The sequence below is a fragment of the Eucyclogobius newberryi genome, unplaced genomic scaffold (genome assembly GCF_026437365.1).
Source record: "Eucyclogobius newberryi isolate DKJ021-1_F unplaced genomic scaffold, fEucNew1.0.hap1 SCAF_1, whole genome shotgun sequence".
In the NCBI taxonomy this organism is placed as follows: Eukaryota; Metazoa; Chordata; class Actinopteri; order Gobiiformes; family Gobiidae; genus Eucyclogobius; species Eucyclogobius newberryi.
In genome coordinates, this window is record NW_027315723.1 from 214,591 (window position 1) to 230,225 (window position 15,635).

The 15,635-nt window shown below is 42.1% G+C and overlaps 1 protein-coding gene across 1 annotated transcript; it reads right to left on the reverse strand.

Moving 5' to 3' along the window:
- Positions 1-610: 610 nt before the first annotated feature.
- LOC140380032 (kunitz-type protease inhibitor 1-like) lies at positions 611-15,385 on the reverse strand. Its single transcript, XM_072432235.1, has 10 exons — positions 14,185-15,385; positions 11,560-11,639; positions 11,208-11,365; positions 10,421-10,562; positions 8,587-8,793; positions 8,130-8,258; positions 2,575-2,625; positions 1,525-1,695; positions 1,156-1,218; positions 611-1,032 (listed from the first exon to the last, which is right to left on the reverse strand). The coding sequence occupies exons 1-10, from the start codon at positions 14,475-14,477 to the stop codon at positions 902-904; spliced, it is 1,425 nt and encodes a 474-aa protein (XP_072288336.1). The 5' UTR covers positions 14,478-15,385; the 3' UTR covers positions 611-901.
- Between the last annotated feature and the right edge of the window lie 250 nt (positions 15,386-15,635).

Consider the following 15,635-nt stretch of genomic DNA (forward strand, 5'->3'; position numbering starts at 1 on the left):
TAGTCTTGGTTTAGTCCTGGTTTAGTCCTGGTTTAGTCTTGGTTTAGTCTTGGTTTAGTCTTGGTTTAGTCCTGGTTTAGTCCTGGTTTAGTCCTGGTTTAGTCTTGGTTTAGTCTTGGTTTAGTCTTGGTTTAGTCTTGGTTTAGTCCTGGTTTAGTCCTGGTTTAGTCCTGGTTTAGACCTGGTTTAGTCCTGGTTTAGTCCTGGTTTAGTCCTGGTTTAGTCCTGGTTTAGTCCTGGTTTAGTCCTGGTTTAGTCCTGGTTTAGTCTTGGTTTAGTCCTGGTTTAGTCCTGGTTTAGTCCTGGTTTAGTCTTGGTTTAGTCTTGGTTTAGTCCTGGTTTAGTCCTGGTTTAGTCTTGGTTTAGTCCTGGTTTAGTCCTGGTTTAGTCCTGGTTTAGTCCTGGTTTAGTCCTGGTTTAGTCTTGGTTTAGTCTTGGTTTAGTCCTGGTTTAGTCCTGGTTTAGTCTTGGTTTAGTCCTGGTTTAGTCCTGGTTTAGTCTTGGTTTAGTCTTGGTTTAGTCTTGGTTTAGTCTTGGTTTAGTCTTGGTTTAGTCCTGGTTTAGTCCTGGTTTAGTCCTGGTTTAGTCTTGGTTTAGTCTTGGTTTAGTCCTGGTTTAGTCCTGGTTTAGTCCTGGTTTAGTCTTGGTTTAGTCCTGGTTTAGTCCTGGTTTAGTCTTGGTTTAGTCCTGGTTTAGTCTTGGTTTAGTCCTGGTTTAGTCTTGGTTTAGTCTTGGTTTAGTCTTGGTTTAGTCTTGGTTTAGTCTTGGTTTAGTCTTGGTTTAGTCCTGGTTTAGTCCTGGTTTAGTCTTGGTTTAGTCTTGGTTTAGTCTTGGTTTAGTCTTGGTTTAGTCTTGGTTTAGTCTTGGTTTAGTCTTGGTTTAGTCCTGGTTTAGTCCTGGTTTAGTCCTGGTTTTCGGTGACTGACACTGGGACGTGTGAGGCGCTTTTCTTTCTCTTGAGGAAACAGTAGGAGGCGATGGCGAGCAGAGCCAGTAAAGCCACGGTCAGGACCACGGCCAGAGCGATGGAGCCTGCACACAAGAGCCACATCGTCATGGTTACGATGTTCCTGTGGCCAGCACCAGGGGGCGCCGCTGAGCACAAACACCATTAGCTGCACATTTATGACTTGAGAGAAATGAAGCGGTTCAGACCTGACTGAGACTCGTCCTCGTCTTCAAAACGCTTGAACATTCCAGGAGCGAAGACGTCCTCCTCTGGACAAAGAAACAAAGAAACAAACAAACACATAAAACACATAAAACAGGAATAAATGTACACTTCACAAATCAGAGAAACACATAGTTTAGTCCTGGTCCAGTCCTGAACCTGGTCTATGTCCTGGTGCTGGTGCTGGTGCTGATCCTGGTCCTTCACCTGGTCCAGTCCTGGTATTAGTCCTGGTGCTGGTCCTGCTCATGGTCCCTGATACTGATCCTTCACCTGGTCTAGTCCTGGTCCTGGTCCTGGTCCTTCACCTGGTCCAGTCCTGGTTCTGGTCCTGGTCCCTGTCCTGGTCTCACCTGTCACCCCGCTGCAGACGTCCTCACACTCGTCTTTTGTCTCATGGTTGTTGCCGTTGGCGTCACATCCTCCAAACGTGAACGTGTGACACTTTCTGTCCAAAGGATCGAAGAACCAGCGAGTGAAGCTGGCTCTGCAGGGCCCAGTGTGAGGGGCCAGAGTGCAGCGCGCTGGACACAGGGACACACGGGACACAAGGGGCACACGGGACACACGGGACACAAGGGACAGAAGGGACAGAAGGGACACACGGGACACACGGGACACACGGGACACACGGGACACACGGGACACAAGGGACAGAAGGGACAGAAGGGACACACGGGACACACGGGACACACAGGACACACGGGACACAGGAGACACACGGGACACACGGGACACACGGGACACACGGGACACACGGGACACAGGAGACACACGGGACACACGGGACACACGGGACACACGGGACACAAGGGACACAGGAGACACACGGGACACAAGAGACACACGAGACACAGGAGACACACGGGACACAAGGGACACGACACACGGGACAGGACACATGGGACAAAATAACTCAATATAAGTAACAATAGTTTGTGTTCTTGATCATGTCATAATCTTAAAGTACTTTTACTGACACCATCAGAGACATGGACCATCATGAGGTTAGCGGGTTAGCATGTGCGCGGGTAAACATGTGCGCGGGTTAACATGTGCGCGGGTTAGCATGTGCGCAGGTTAGCATGTGCGCAGGTTAGCATGTGCTCGGGCTAGCATGTGCACGGCTTAGCATGTGCACTGGTTAGCATGTGTTAGCACGTGTTAGCATGTGCTTGGGTTAGAATGTGCACGGGTTAGCATGTGCAATGGTTAGCATGTGCACTGGTTAGCATGTGTTAGCACGTGTTAGCATGTGCTTGGGTTAGAATGTGCACGGGTTAGCATGTGCACTGGTTAGCATGTGTTAGCATGTGCTCGGGTTAGAATGTGCACAGGTTAGCATGTGCACTGGTTAGCATGTGTTAGCACGTGTTGGCATGCGTTAGCATTGGTGTTGTCACCTTTTCTCTGGTCGACTTGGATGTTCACGAGTCGGTTGAACGTTTGATTCACTGAAACAGAAATTAACTTTTTCAGAAGATTTTGTGGATTTATGAAGATAATTCTCTCCTTTTGTTCTAATATTACCACTGACATTTATGTATATGCTGAATATTCCCTGCGTATTTTCTGTGTATATTTAGTGTATTTTCTGTGTATATTGTGTGTATTTTCTGTGTATATTTTGTGTATGTTTTCTCTCTATTTACTGTGTATTTTTAGTATATTTTCTGTGTATATTTAGTGTATTTTCTGTGAATATTTAGTGTATTTTCTCTCTATTCCCTCTGTCTTTTCTGTGTCTTTTCTGAGTATTTTCTGTGTACATTTTGTGTATTTTCTGTGTATTTTTAGTGTATCTTCTGTGTTTATTTTGTGTATTTTCTGTGTATATTTGGTGTATTTTCTGTGTATTTTTGGTGTATTTTCTGTGTATTTTTGGTGTATTTTCTGTGAATATTTTGTGTATTTTCTGTGTTTATTTTGTATATTTTCTGTGTATATTTTGTATATTTTCTGTGTATATTTTGTGTATTTTCTGTGTATATTTTGTGTATTTTCTGTGTATATTTTGTGTATTTTTTGTGAAAATTTTGTGTATTTTCTGTGTATATTTTGTTTATTTTCTGTGAATATTTAGTGTATTTTCTGTGTAAATTTTGTGTATTTTCTGTGTTTATTTTGTATATTTTCTGTGTATATTCTGTGTATATTAAGTATATTTTCTGTGAATATTTTGTGTATTTTTTGTGTATTTTTTGTGTATTTTTTGTGAATATTTTGTGTATTTTCTGTGTATATTTTGTGTATTTTCTGTGTTTATTTTGTATATTTTCTGTGTATTTTCTGTGTATATTTAGTGTATTTTCTGTGTATATTTTGTTTATTTTCTGTGCATGTTTTGTGTATTTTTTGTGAATATTTTGTGTATTTTCTGTGTATATTTTGTTTATTTTCTGTGAATATTTTGTGTTTTTCTGTGTATATTTTGTTTATTTTCTGTGTTTATTTTGTATATTTTCTGTGTATTTTCTGTGTATATTTTGTATATTTTCTGTGAATATTTTGTGTATTTTCTGTGTATATTTTGTTTATTTTCTGTGTTTATTTTGTATATTTTCTGTGTATTTTCTGTGTATATTTTGTATATTTTCTGTGTATATTTTGTGTATTTTCTTTGTATATTGTGTGTATTTTCTGTGTATATTTTGTGTATTTTCTGTGTATATTTTGTGTATTTTCTGTGTATATTTTGTGAATTTTTTGTGAAAATTGTGTATATTTTGTGTATTTTTTGTGAAAATTTTGTGTATTTTCTGTGTATATTTTGTTTATTTTCTGTGAATATTTTGTTCATTTTCTGTGTATATTTTGTGTATTTTTGTGAATATTTTGTGTATTTTCTGTGTATATTTTGTGGATTTTTGGTGTATTTTCTGTGAAAATTTTGTGAAAATTTTTTGTATTTTCTATGTATATTTTGTTTATTTTCTGTGAATATTTAGTGTATTTTCTGTGTAAATTTTGTGTATTTTCTGTGTTTATTTTGTATATTTTTTGTGAAAATTTTGTGTATTTTCTGTGTAAATTTTGTGTATTTTCTGTGTTTATTTTGTATATTTTCTGTGTATTTTCTGTGTATATTTAGTTTATTTTCTGTGTATATTTTGTGTATTTTCTGTGTATATTTTGTGTATTTTTTTTAATATTTTGTTTATTTTCTGTGAATATTTAGTGTATTTTCTGTGTATATTTTGTGTATTTTCTGTGTATATTTTGTGTATTTTTAGTGAATATTTTGTTTATTTTCTGTGTTTATTTTGTGTATTTTTGTGAATATTTTGTGTATTTTCTGTGTATATTTTGTGTATTTTCCATGTATATTTTGTTTATTTTCTGTGAATATTTAGTGTATTTTCTGTGTAAATTTTGTGTATTTTCTGTGTTTATTTTGTATATTTTCTGTGTATATTCTGTGTATATTAAGTATATTTTCTGTGAATATTGTGTATTTTCTGTGTATTTTTTGTGTATTTTTTGTGAATATTTTGTGTATTTTGTGTGTATATTTTGTGTATTTTCTGTGTTTATTTTGTATATTTTCTGTGTATTTTCTGTGTATATTTAGTGTATTTTCTGTGCATATTTTGTGTATTTTTTGTGAATATTTTGTGTATTTTCTGTGTATATTTTGTATATTTTCTGTGAATATTTTGTGTATTTTCTGTGTATATTTTCTGTGTTTATTTTGTATATTTTCTGTGTATTTTCTGTGTATATTTTGTGTATTTTCTGTGTATTTTTTGTATATTTTTTGTGAAAATTTTGTGTATTTTCTATGTATATTTTGTTTATTTTCTGTGAATATTTAGTGTATTTTCTGTGTAAATTTTGTGTATTTTCTGTGTTTATTTTGTATATTTTTTGTGAAAATTTTGTGTATTTTCTGTGTATATTTTGTTTATTATCTGTGAATATTTAGTGTATTTTCTGTGTAAATTTTGTGTATTTTCTGTGTTTATTTTGTATATTTTCTGTGTATTTTCTGTGTATATTTAGTGTATTTTCTGTGTATATTTTGTGTATTTTCTGTGTATATTTTGTGTATTTTTTTTGAATATTTTGTGTATTTTCTGTGTATATTTTGTTTATTTTCTGTGAATATTTTGTGTATTTTCTGTGTATATTTTGTGTATTTTCTGTGTAAATTTTGTGTATTTTTTGTGAAAATTTTGTGTATTTTCTGTGTATATTTTGTTTATTTTCTGTGAATATTTAGTGTATTTTCTGTGTATATTTAGTGTATTTTCTGTGTATATTTTGTGTATTTTTAGTGAATATTTTGTTTATTTTCTGTGTTTATTTTGTGTATTTTTGTGAATATTGTGTGTATTTTTTGTGTATATTTTGTGTATTTTCTGTGTATATTTTGTGTATTTTCTGTGTATATTTGGTGTATTTTTTGTGAAAAGTTTGTGTATTTTCTGTGTATATTTTGTGTATTTTTTGTGAAAATTTTGTGTATTTTCTGTGTATATTTTGTTTATTTTCTGTGAATATTTAGTGTATTTTCTGTGTAAATTTTGTGTATTTTCTGTGTATATTTTGTTTATTTTCTGTGAATATTAAGTGTATTTTCTGTGTAGATTTTGTGTATTTTCTGTGTTTATTTTGTATATTTTTTGTGAAACTTTTGTGTATTTTCTGTGTATATTTTGTTTATTTTCTGTGAATATTTAGTGTATTTTCCGTGTAAATTTTGTGTATTTTCTGTGTATATTTAGTGTATTTTCTGAGTATATTTTGTGTATTTTTTGTGTATATTTTGTTTATTTTCTGTGAATATTTTGTGTATTTTCTGTGAATATTTTGTGTATTTTCTGTGTATATTTTGTTTATTTTCTGTGTTTATTTTGTATATTTTCTGTGTATTTTCTGTGTATTTTCTGTGTATATTGTGTGTATTTTTTGTGTATATTTTGTGTATTTTTTGTGTATATTTTGTGTATTTTCTGTGTATATTTTGTGTATTTTTTGTGAAAATTTTGTGTATTTTCTGTGTATATGTTGTTTATTTTCTGTGAATATTTAGTGTATTTTCTGTGTAAATTTTGTGTATTTTCTGTGTTTATTTTGTATATTTTCTGTGTGTATTCTGTGTATATTAAGTATATTTTCTGTGAATATTTTGTGTATTTTCTGTGTATATTTTGTGTATTTTCTGTGTATATTTTGTGCATTTTTTGTGAAAATTTTGTGTATTTTCTGTGTATATTTTGTGTATTTTTTGTGAAAATTTTGTGTATTTTCTGTGTATATTTAGTTTATTTTCTGTGAATATTTAGTGTATTTTCTGTGTAAATTTTGTGTATTTTTGTGTTTATTTTGTATATTTTCTGTGTATTTTCTGTGTATATTTAGTGTATTTTCTGTGTATATTTTGTGTATTTTCTGTGTATATTTTGTGTATTTTTTTTGAATATTTTGTGTATTTTCTGCTTATATTTTGTTTATTTTCTGTGAATATTTTGTGTATTTTCTGTGTATATTGTGTGTATTTTCTGTGTATATTTTGTGTATTTGTGAAAATTTTGTGTATTTTCTGTGAATATTTAGTGTATTTTCTGTGTATATTTTGTGTATTTTCTGTGTATTTTTTGTGAAAATGTTGTGAAAATTTTGTGTATTTTCTATGTATATTTTGTTTATTTTCTGTGAATATTTAGTGTATTTTCTGTGTAAATTTTGTGTATTTTCTGTGTTTATTTTGTATATTTTTTGTGAATATTTAGTGTATTTTCTGTGTAAATTTTGTGTATTTTCTGTGTTTATTTTGTATATTTTTTGTGAAAATGTTGTGTATTTTCTGTGTATATTTTGTGTATTTTAAGATAAGATAAGATAAGATAAGATAATCCTTTATTGTCCCACATGGGGAAATTCCATTGATGCAACGCAGGTAGATACAGAGATAGATACAGAAGAAAAGAACAAATAACTTATAGGAAGTTTGAAAAATACTCTCAGTAGAAGATCTCTTATAAAAATCTTAGGATGTCCGCGATTTTCTGTGTATATTTAGTGTATTTTCTGTGTATATTTTGTGTATTTTTTGTGTATATTTTGTTTATTTTCTGTGAATATTTTGTGTATTTTCTGTGTATATTTTGTTTATTTTCTGTGTTTATTTTGTATATTTTCTGTGTATTTTCTGTGTATATTTTGTATATTTTCTGTGTATATTTTGTGCATTTTCTGTGTATATTGTGTGTATTTTCTGTGTATATTTTGTGTATTTTCTGTGTTTATTTTGTATATTTTCTGTGTATTTTCTGTGTATATTTAGTGTACTTTCTGTGTATATTTTGTGTATTTTCTGTGTTTATTTTGTGTATTTTCTGTGTAGATTTTGTGTATTTTCTGTGTATATTTTGTGTGTTTTCTGTGTATATTGTGTGTTTTTTCTGTGTTTATTTTGTGTATTTTCTGTGTATATTTTGTGTATTTTCTGTGTATATTTTGTGTATTTTCTGTGTATATTTTGTGTATTTTCTGTGTATATTTTGTGTATTTTTTGTGAAAATTTTGTGTATTTTCTGTGTATATTTTGTGTATTTTCTGTGTATATTTTGTGTATTTTCTGTGTATATTTTGTTTATTTTCTGTGAATATTTTGTGTATTTTCTGTGTAAATTTTGTGTATTTTCTGTGTTTATTTTGTATATTTTCTGTGTATTTTCTGTGTATATTTTGTGTATTTTTTGTGAAAATTTTGTGTATTTTCTGTGTATATTTTGTGTATTTTCTGTGTATATTTTGTGTATTTTCTGTGTATATTTTGTGTATTTTTTGTGAAAATTTTGTGTATTTTCTGTGTATATTTTGTTTATTTTCTGTGAATATTTAGTGTATTTTCTGTGTAAAATTTGTGTATTTTCTGTGTTTATTTTGTATATTTTCTGTGTATTTTCTGTGTTTATTTTGTGTATTTTCGGTGTATATTTTGTGTCCTCACGTTTGCTGCAGCCGCTCTCGTCCGCTCCGTCTTTACACTGTTGAACTCCGTCACACTCAAGACTTTTGTGAAGACAACAAGACGAGTCACAGACCAGTTGTCCCGGGAGACACTGAGCGCCACAAACCTCTGAGGAGCAACAGAGAGTTTAGTCCTGGTTTAGACCTGCTTTAGACCTGCTTTAGTCCTGCTTTAGTCCTGCTTTAGACCTGCTTTAGTCCTGCTTTAGTCCTGCTTTAGACCTGCTTTAGTCCTGCTTTAGACCTGCTTTAGTCCTGCTTTAGTCCTGCTTTAGTCCCGCTTTAGTCCCGCTTTAGACCCGCTTTAGTCCCGCTTTAGACCCGCTTTAGTCCTGGTTTAGACCTGCTTTAGACCTGCTTTAGTCCTGCTTTAGTCCTGCTTTAGTCCTGCTTTAGACCTGCTTTAGTCCTGCTTTAGTGCTGCTGCAGTTACTCACCCCGGACAGGAGGGGGCGCTCTCCTCTCCAGAGACACTGTGATGTTGCGGCAGGCCGCCTCACACGCCGTCGCAGACAGGAAGTTGTTGTAGTTTCCTTTGCAGCCGCCGTAAGTGAAGTTCCTGCAGAGCTGAGCCGCTGCGTCATAGCGCCACCTGGTGAAGGAGGCGCGGCACGGGCCCACCTTAGGGGCCGCCAGGCAGAAGACTGAGGACAAGGGTCAAACCGGGGTCACACCAGGGTCAGACTTGGGTCAAACTGGGGTCACACAAAGGTCAAACTCGGGTCTAACTGGGCTCAGACTGGGGTCTGACTAGGGTCAAACTAGGGTCACACCAGGGTCAGACTGGGGTCAAACTGAGGTCATATTAGAGTCAAACTGGGTTCAAACTGGGGTCAAACCGGGGTCAAACCAGGGTCAGACTGGGGTCAAACTGGGGTCAAACTGGGGTCAAACTGGGCTCAAACTGGGCTCAAACAGGACTAAAACACGAGCACTCAAGGCTGCTCTGCTCCGGGGTCAAACTAGGGTCAAACAGGGGTCGGACTGGGGTCAAACCGGGGTCGAACTGGGATCAAACCAGGGTCAAACCGGGGTCAAACCAGGGTCGGACTGGGATCACACCAGGGTCAAACTGGGGTCAAACCAGGGTCGGACTGGGATCACAACAGGGTCAAACTAGGGTCAAACTGGAGTCAAACCGGGGTCAAACTAGGGTCACACCAGGGTCAGACTTGGGTCAAACTGGGGTCACACCAGGGTCAGACTTGGGTCAAACTGGGGTCTAACTGGGCTCAGACTGGGGTCTGACTAGGGTCAAACTAGGGTCACACCAGGGTCAGACTGGGGTCAAACTGAGGTCATACAAGAGTCAAACTGGGGTCAAACCGGGGTCAAACCAGGGTCAGACTGGGGTCAAACTGGGGTCAAACTGGGCTCAAACAGGACTAAAGCACGAGCACTCAAGACTGCTCTGCTCCGGGGTCAAACTAGGGTCAAACCGGGGTCGGACTGGGGTCAAACCGGGGTCAAACTGGGATCAAACCAGGGTCAAACCGGGGTCAAACCAGGGTCGGACTGGGATCACACCAGGGTCAAACTAGGGTCAAACTGGAGTCAAACCGGGGTCAAACTAGGGTCACACCAGGGTCAGACTTGGGTCAAACTGGGGTCACACCAGGGTCAGACTTGGGTCAAACTGGGGTCTAACTGGGCTCAGACTGGGGTCTGACTAGGGTCAAACTAGGGTCACACCAGGGTCAGACTGGGGTCAAACTGAGGTCATACAAGAGTCAAACTGGGGTCAAACCGGGGTCAAACCAGGGTCAGACTGGGGTCAAACTGGGGTCAAACTGGGCTCAAACAGGACTAAAGCACGAGCACTCAAGACTGCTCTGCTCCGGGGTCAAACTAGGGTCAAACCGGGGTCGGACTGGGGTCAAACCGGGGTCAAACTGGGATCAAACCAGGGTCAAACCGGGGTCAAACCAGGGTCGGACTGGGATCACACCAGGGTCAAACTGGGGTCAAACCAGGGTCGGACTGGGATCACAACAGGGTCAAACTGGGGTCAAACTGGAGTCAAACCGGGGTCAAACCAAGGTCAAACCAAGGTCAAACTGGGCTCAAACAGGACTAAAACACGAGCAATCAAGGCTGCTCTGCTCCGGGGTCAAGCCGGGGTCAAATCGGGGTCAGACTGGGGTCAAACTGAGGTCACACTAGAGTCGGACTGGGGTCAAACTGGGTTCAAACTGGAGTCAAACCGGGGTCAAACCAGGGTCATATTGGGGTCAAACCGGGGTCAAACAGGACTAAAACACGAGCACTCACGGCTGCTCTGCTCCGGGGTCAAGACCAGGACCAGGATCTCGTCCTTGGCTGAGTTTCCATTGGAGTCAGTGACTGTGAGACTGAACCAGTGAGAACCAGAATCAAGACCAGAGACTCGGATCTGGTCTGAGAACTGTGTCTTCTGTGGAGAGAGAATAAACCAGGACTAGAGCGGGACTAGAGCGGGTCTAAAGCGGGACTAAAGCGGGACTAAAGCGGGACTAAAGCGGGTCTAAAGCGGGACTAAAGCGGGTCTAAAGCGGGACTAAAGCAGGACTAAAGCAGGTCTAAAGCAGGACTAAAGCGGGTCTAAAGCAGGACTAAAGCAGGTCTAAAGCAGGACTAAAGCAGGACTAAAGCGGGACTAAAGCGGGACTAAAGCGGGTCTAAAGCGGGACTAAAGCGGGTCTAAAGCGGGACTAAAGCGGGACTAAAGCGGGTCTAAAGCAGGACTAAAGCAGGACTAAAGCGGGTCTAAAGCAGGACTAAAGCAGGACTAAACCAGGACTAAAGCGGGTCTAAAGCAGGACTAAAGCAGGACTAAAGCGGGTCTAAAGCGGGTCTAAAGCAGGACTAAAGCAGGACTAAAGCAGGACTAAAGCGGGTCTAAAGCAGGACTAAAGCAGGACTAAAGCAGGACTAAAGCGGGTCTAAAGCAGGACTAAAGCAGGACTAAAGCAGGACTAAAGCAGGACTAAAGCGGGTCTAAAGCGGGTCTAAAGCAGGACTAAAGCAGGACTAAAGCGGGTCTAAAGCAGGACTAAACCAGGACTAAAGCAGGACTAACCTCCATAGTGACCGTGGAGATGCCCCTCTTCAGGGTCCACCTGTAGTCCTGGATCTGGTCCCAGGGGGCGTGGCTCTCGATCCCATTCAGGACCACAGACTCTCCGGGCTGCACCACCATGTCCCGCCCCCCCACTGCGATTGGCTGCCGCTTCTCACCTGAGTGACATCACACACCTGTCAGGACAAGGTCAGAGCCAGGATCCTGCTCAGGCCTTAGACCCGGTCCTTATGTCCTTCTGTCCCTCTGTCCTTCTGTCCCTCAGGTAGGTCTGGTACATTACCTCTGTTCTTCTGTCCCTCCCCCCTTCTGTCCCTCTTTCCCTCCCTCCCTCTGTCCCTCTGTCCCTCACCTTTCCTGCTCGGGGCCTTCAGGTAGGTCTGGAACAGCACTTCAGTAACATACGTCTTGTATCCGCTCCGGCTCTGGAACCTGGAACAGAAGAGTCAGTCATTTATGTGGACCTGGAGCACATCAGCCCGTCCCGAGGCCCGTCCCGAGGCCCGTCCCGAGGCCCGTCCCGAGGCCCGTCCCGCCCTCGCCTTCTGCGCCGTGGGCGGAGCCTTGCTGGGCTCATCAGGGGCGGAGCTAGAGGGCAGCGCACAGGGGCGGAGCTACAGGGCAGCGCACAGGGGCGGAGCTACAGGGCAGCGCACAGGGGCGGAGCTAGAGGGCAGCGCACAGGGGCGGAGCTACAGGGCAGCGCACAGGGGCGGAGCTACAGGGCAGCGCACAGGGGCGGAGCTAGAAGGCGCTACAAAGAGGCAAAGTACGGGTTCAGCAGGACGAGTCCAGAACTAGAGCCCAGAACAACACGTCTGAAGCAGCAGTTCTCATACAACAACCCCGCCTCTGTGTGGAGTGGCCCCGCCTCTGTGTGGACTGGCCCCGCCTCTGTGTGAAGTGGCCCCGCCTCTGTGTGGAGTGGCCCCGCCTCTGTGTGGACTGGCCCCGCCTCTGTGTGGAGTGGCCCCGCCTCTGTGTGGAGTGGCCCCGCCTCTGTGTGGAGTGGCCCCGCCTCTGTGTGGACTGGCCCCGCCTCTGTGTGGAGTGGCCCCGCCTCTGTGTGGAGTGGCCCCGCCTCTGTGTGGACTGGCCCCGCCTCTGTGTGGAGTGGCCCCGCCTCTGTGTGGACTGGCCCCGCCTCTGTGTGGAGTGGCCCCGCCTCTGTGTGGAGTGGCCCCGCCTCTGTGTGGACTGGCCCCGCCTCTGTGTGGAGTGGCCCCGCCTCTGTGTGGAGTGGCCCCGCCTCTGTGTGGAGTGGCCCCGCCTCTGTGTGGACTGGCCCCGCCTCTGTGTGGAGTGGCCCCGCCTCTGTGTGGAGTGGCCCCGCCTCTGTGTGGACTGGCCCCGCCTCTGTGTGGAGTGGCCCCGCCTCTGTGTGGAGTGGCCCCGCCTCTGTGTGGAGTGGCCCCGCCTCTGTGTGGAGTGGCCCCGCCTCTGTGTGGAGTGGCCCCGCCTCTGAGTGGAGTGGCCCCGCCTCTGTGTGGAGTGGCCCCGCCTCTGTGTGGAGTGGCCCCGCCTCTGAGTGGAGTGGCCCCGCCTCTGAGTGGAGTGGCCCCGCCTCTGAGTGGAGTGGCCCCGCCTCTGAGTGGAGTGGCTCCGGCTTCTCACCAACTACAAGTCCTGAGCCCCCCACGCTGCAGACGACCGGAAACAGGCGGAAGAACAGGACTAAACCAGGTCTAAACCAGGTCTAAAGCTGGACTAAACCAGGACTAAACCAGGACTAAAGCTGGACTAAACCAGGACTAAAGCTGGACTAAACCAGGACTAAACCAGGACTAAACCAGGACTAAACCAGGACTAAACCAGGATTAAACCTGGACTAAACCTGGACTAAACCAGGACTAAACCAGGACTAAAGCTGGACTAAACCAGGACTAAACCAGGACTAAACCTGGACTAAACCAGGACTAAAGCTGGACTAAACCAGGACTAAACCAGGTCTAAACCAGGACTAAACCTGGACTAAAGCTGGACTAAACCAGGAATAAACCAGGACTAAACCAGGACTAAACCAGGACTAAACCTGGACTAAACCTGGACTAAACCAGGACTAAACCTGGACTAAACCAGGACTAAACCAGGACTAAACCAGGACTAAACCAGGTCTAAACCAGGACTAAACCAGGACTAAACCAGGACTAAACCAGGTCTAAACCAGGTTTCAACCAGGACTAAACCAGGACTAAACCAGGACTAAACCAGGACTAAACCAGGTCTAAACCAGGACTAAACCAGGACTAAAGCAGGACTAAACCAGGACTAAACCAGGTCTAAACCAGGACTAAACCAGGACTAAACCAGGACTAAACCAGGACTAAACCAGGTCTAAACCAGGTCTAAACCAGGACTAAACCAGGACTAAACCAGGACTAAACCAGGACTAAAGCAGGACTAAAGCAGGACTAAAGCAGGTCTAAACCAGGTCTCAACCAGGACTAAACCAGGACTAAACCAGGTCTAAACCAGGTCTAAACCAGGACTAAACCAGGACTAAACCAGGTCTAAACCAGGTCTAAACCAGGACTAAACCAGGTCTAAACCAGGACTAAACCAGGTCTAAACCAGGACTAAACCAGGACTAAACCAGGACTAAACCAGGTCTAAACCAGGTCTAAACCAGGACTAAAGCAGGACTAAAGCAGGTCTAAACCAGGACTAAACCAGGACTAAAGCAGGACTAAAGCAGGACTAAACCAGGACTAAACCAGGACTAAAGCAGGACTAAACCAGGACTAAACCAGGTCTAAACCAGGACTAAACCAGGACTAAACCAGGACTAAAGCAGGACTAAAGCAGGACTAAAGCAGGTCTAAACCAGGACTAAACCAGGACTAAACCAGGACTAAAGCAGGTCTAAACCAGGTCTAAACCAGGACTAAACCAGGTCTAAACCAGGACTAAACCAGGACTAAACCAGGTCTAAACCAGGACTAAACCAGGTCTAAACCAGGTCTAAACCAGGACTCACCTGTTGCAGATGAAGCGGTTTCTGTAAACACAGTCGAACAGTGCGCATGCGCCGTTGGGCTCCATGAGCGCCAGGTTGCACAGCGGGAGGTTGCAGCACGCGCGCTCGCACTCCTCTGGACTCTGCGCATGCTCCGTTGCCAGCAGCACCGCGCCCTGTTTGACCGCGTCCTCCGCGTCCAGCACGAAGTCCGCGCGGTGACCTCCGACACAGTGCGCGTCTGCCGCTCTGCCGCGCCGCACCGCGAGGACGAGCGGCAGCAGGAGCGGCAAAAGGCGCGACAACAGGCGCATTGGACTCACCGGGTTTAGTCCTGGTTTATTTCTGGTTTAGTCCTGGTTTAGTCCTGGTTTAGTCCTGGTTTAGTCCTGGTTTAGTCCTGGTTTAGACCAGGTTTAGACCTGGTTTAATCCTAGTTTAGTCCTGGTTTAGTCCTGGTTTAGTCCTGGTTTAGTCCTGGTTTAGACCTGGTTTAGACCTGGTTTAGTCCAGGTTGGTTTCGAGGATGATCCTGGCTTCGCACACTTTGCTCCTGGTTTGTATTTTGGTAAATCCTGGTTCAGTTCAGCCACAGAAAGTCCTCCGGGTTTAGTCCTCACATTGGTTCTTCACATTGGTTCCTCATATTGGTTCCTGTTCCCAGTGCCAGTGTGGTCCAGGTTTAGTCCTGGTTTAGTCCTGCTTTAGTCCTGCTTTAGACCTGCTTTAGTCCTGCTTTAGTCCTGCTTTAGTCCTGCTTTAGTCCAGGTTTAGTCCTGCTTTAGTCCTGCTTTAGTCCAGGTTTAGTCCTGCTTTAGTCCTGCTTTAGTCCTGCTTTAGTCCTGCTTTAGACCAGGTTTAGTCCTGCTTTAGTCCTGCTTTAGACCAGGTTTAGTCCTGCTTTAGTCCTGCTTTAGTCCTGCTTTAGTCCTGGTTTAGTCCTGCTTTAGTCCTGCTTTAGTCCTGCTTTAGTCCTGCTTTATTCCTGCTTTAGTCCTGCTTTAGTCCTGCTTTAGACCTGGTTTAGTCCTGGTTTAGTCCTGGTTTAGTCCTGCTTTAGTCCTGCTTTAGTCCTGCTTTAGTCCTGCTTTAGTCCTGCTTTAGTCCAGGTTTAGTCCAGGTTTAGTCCAGGTTTAGTCCTGGTTTAGTCCTGCTTTAGTCCAGGTTTAGTCCAGGTTTAGTCCAGGTTTAGTCCTGGTTTAGTCCTGCTTTAGTCTGGTCTCGGTGCCTGTTGTTTCCCAGGTGTGTCTCACCTGCTGAAAACAGGAAAAACCACCTCTCGTGTCACGCCCCTGAGTCACGTGACACTGGTGAAGTACACATGGTACTTTTACTTGAGTAAATATTCAGTACTTCTGTACTTTTATGTCTGCAGTATCATTTGTAGACATTGTAAACACCAGGAGTGGAAAGTACATGATTTGAGTAGATTCTTTGGCTTATTTTACTTCAGATGTTTAAACCTGTTCTTG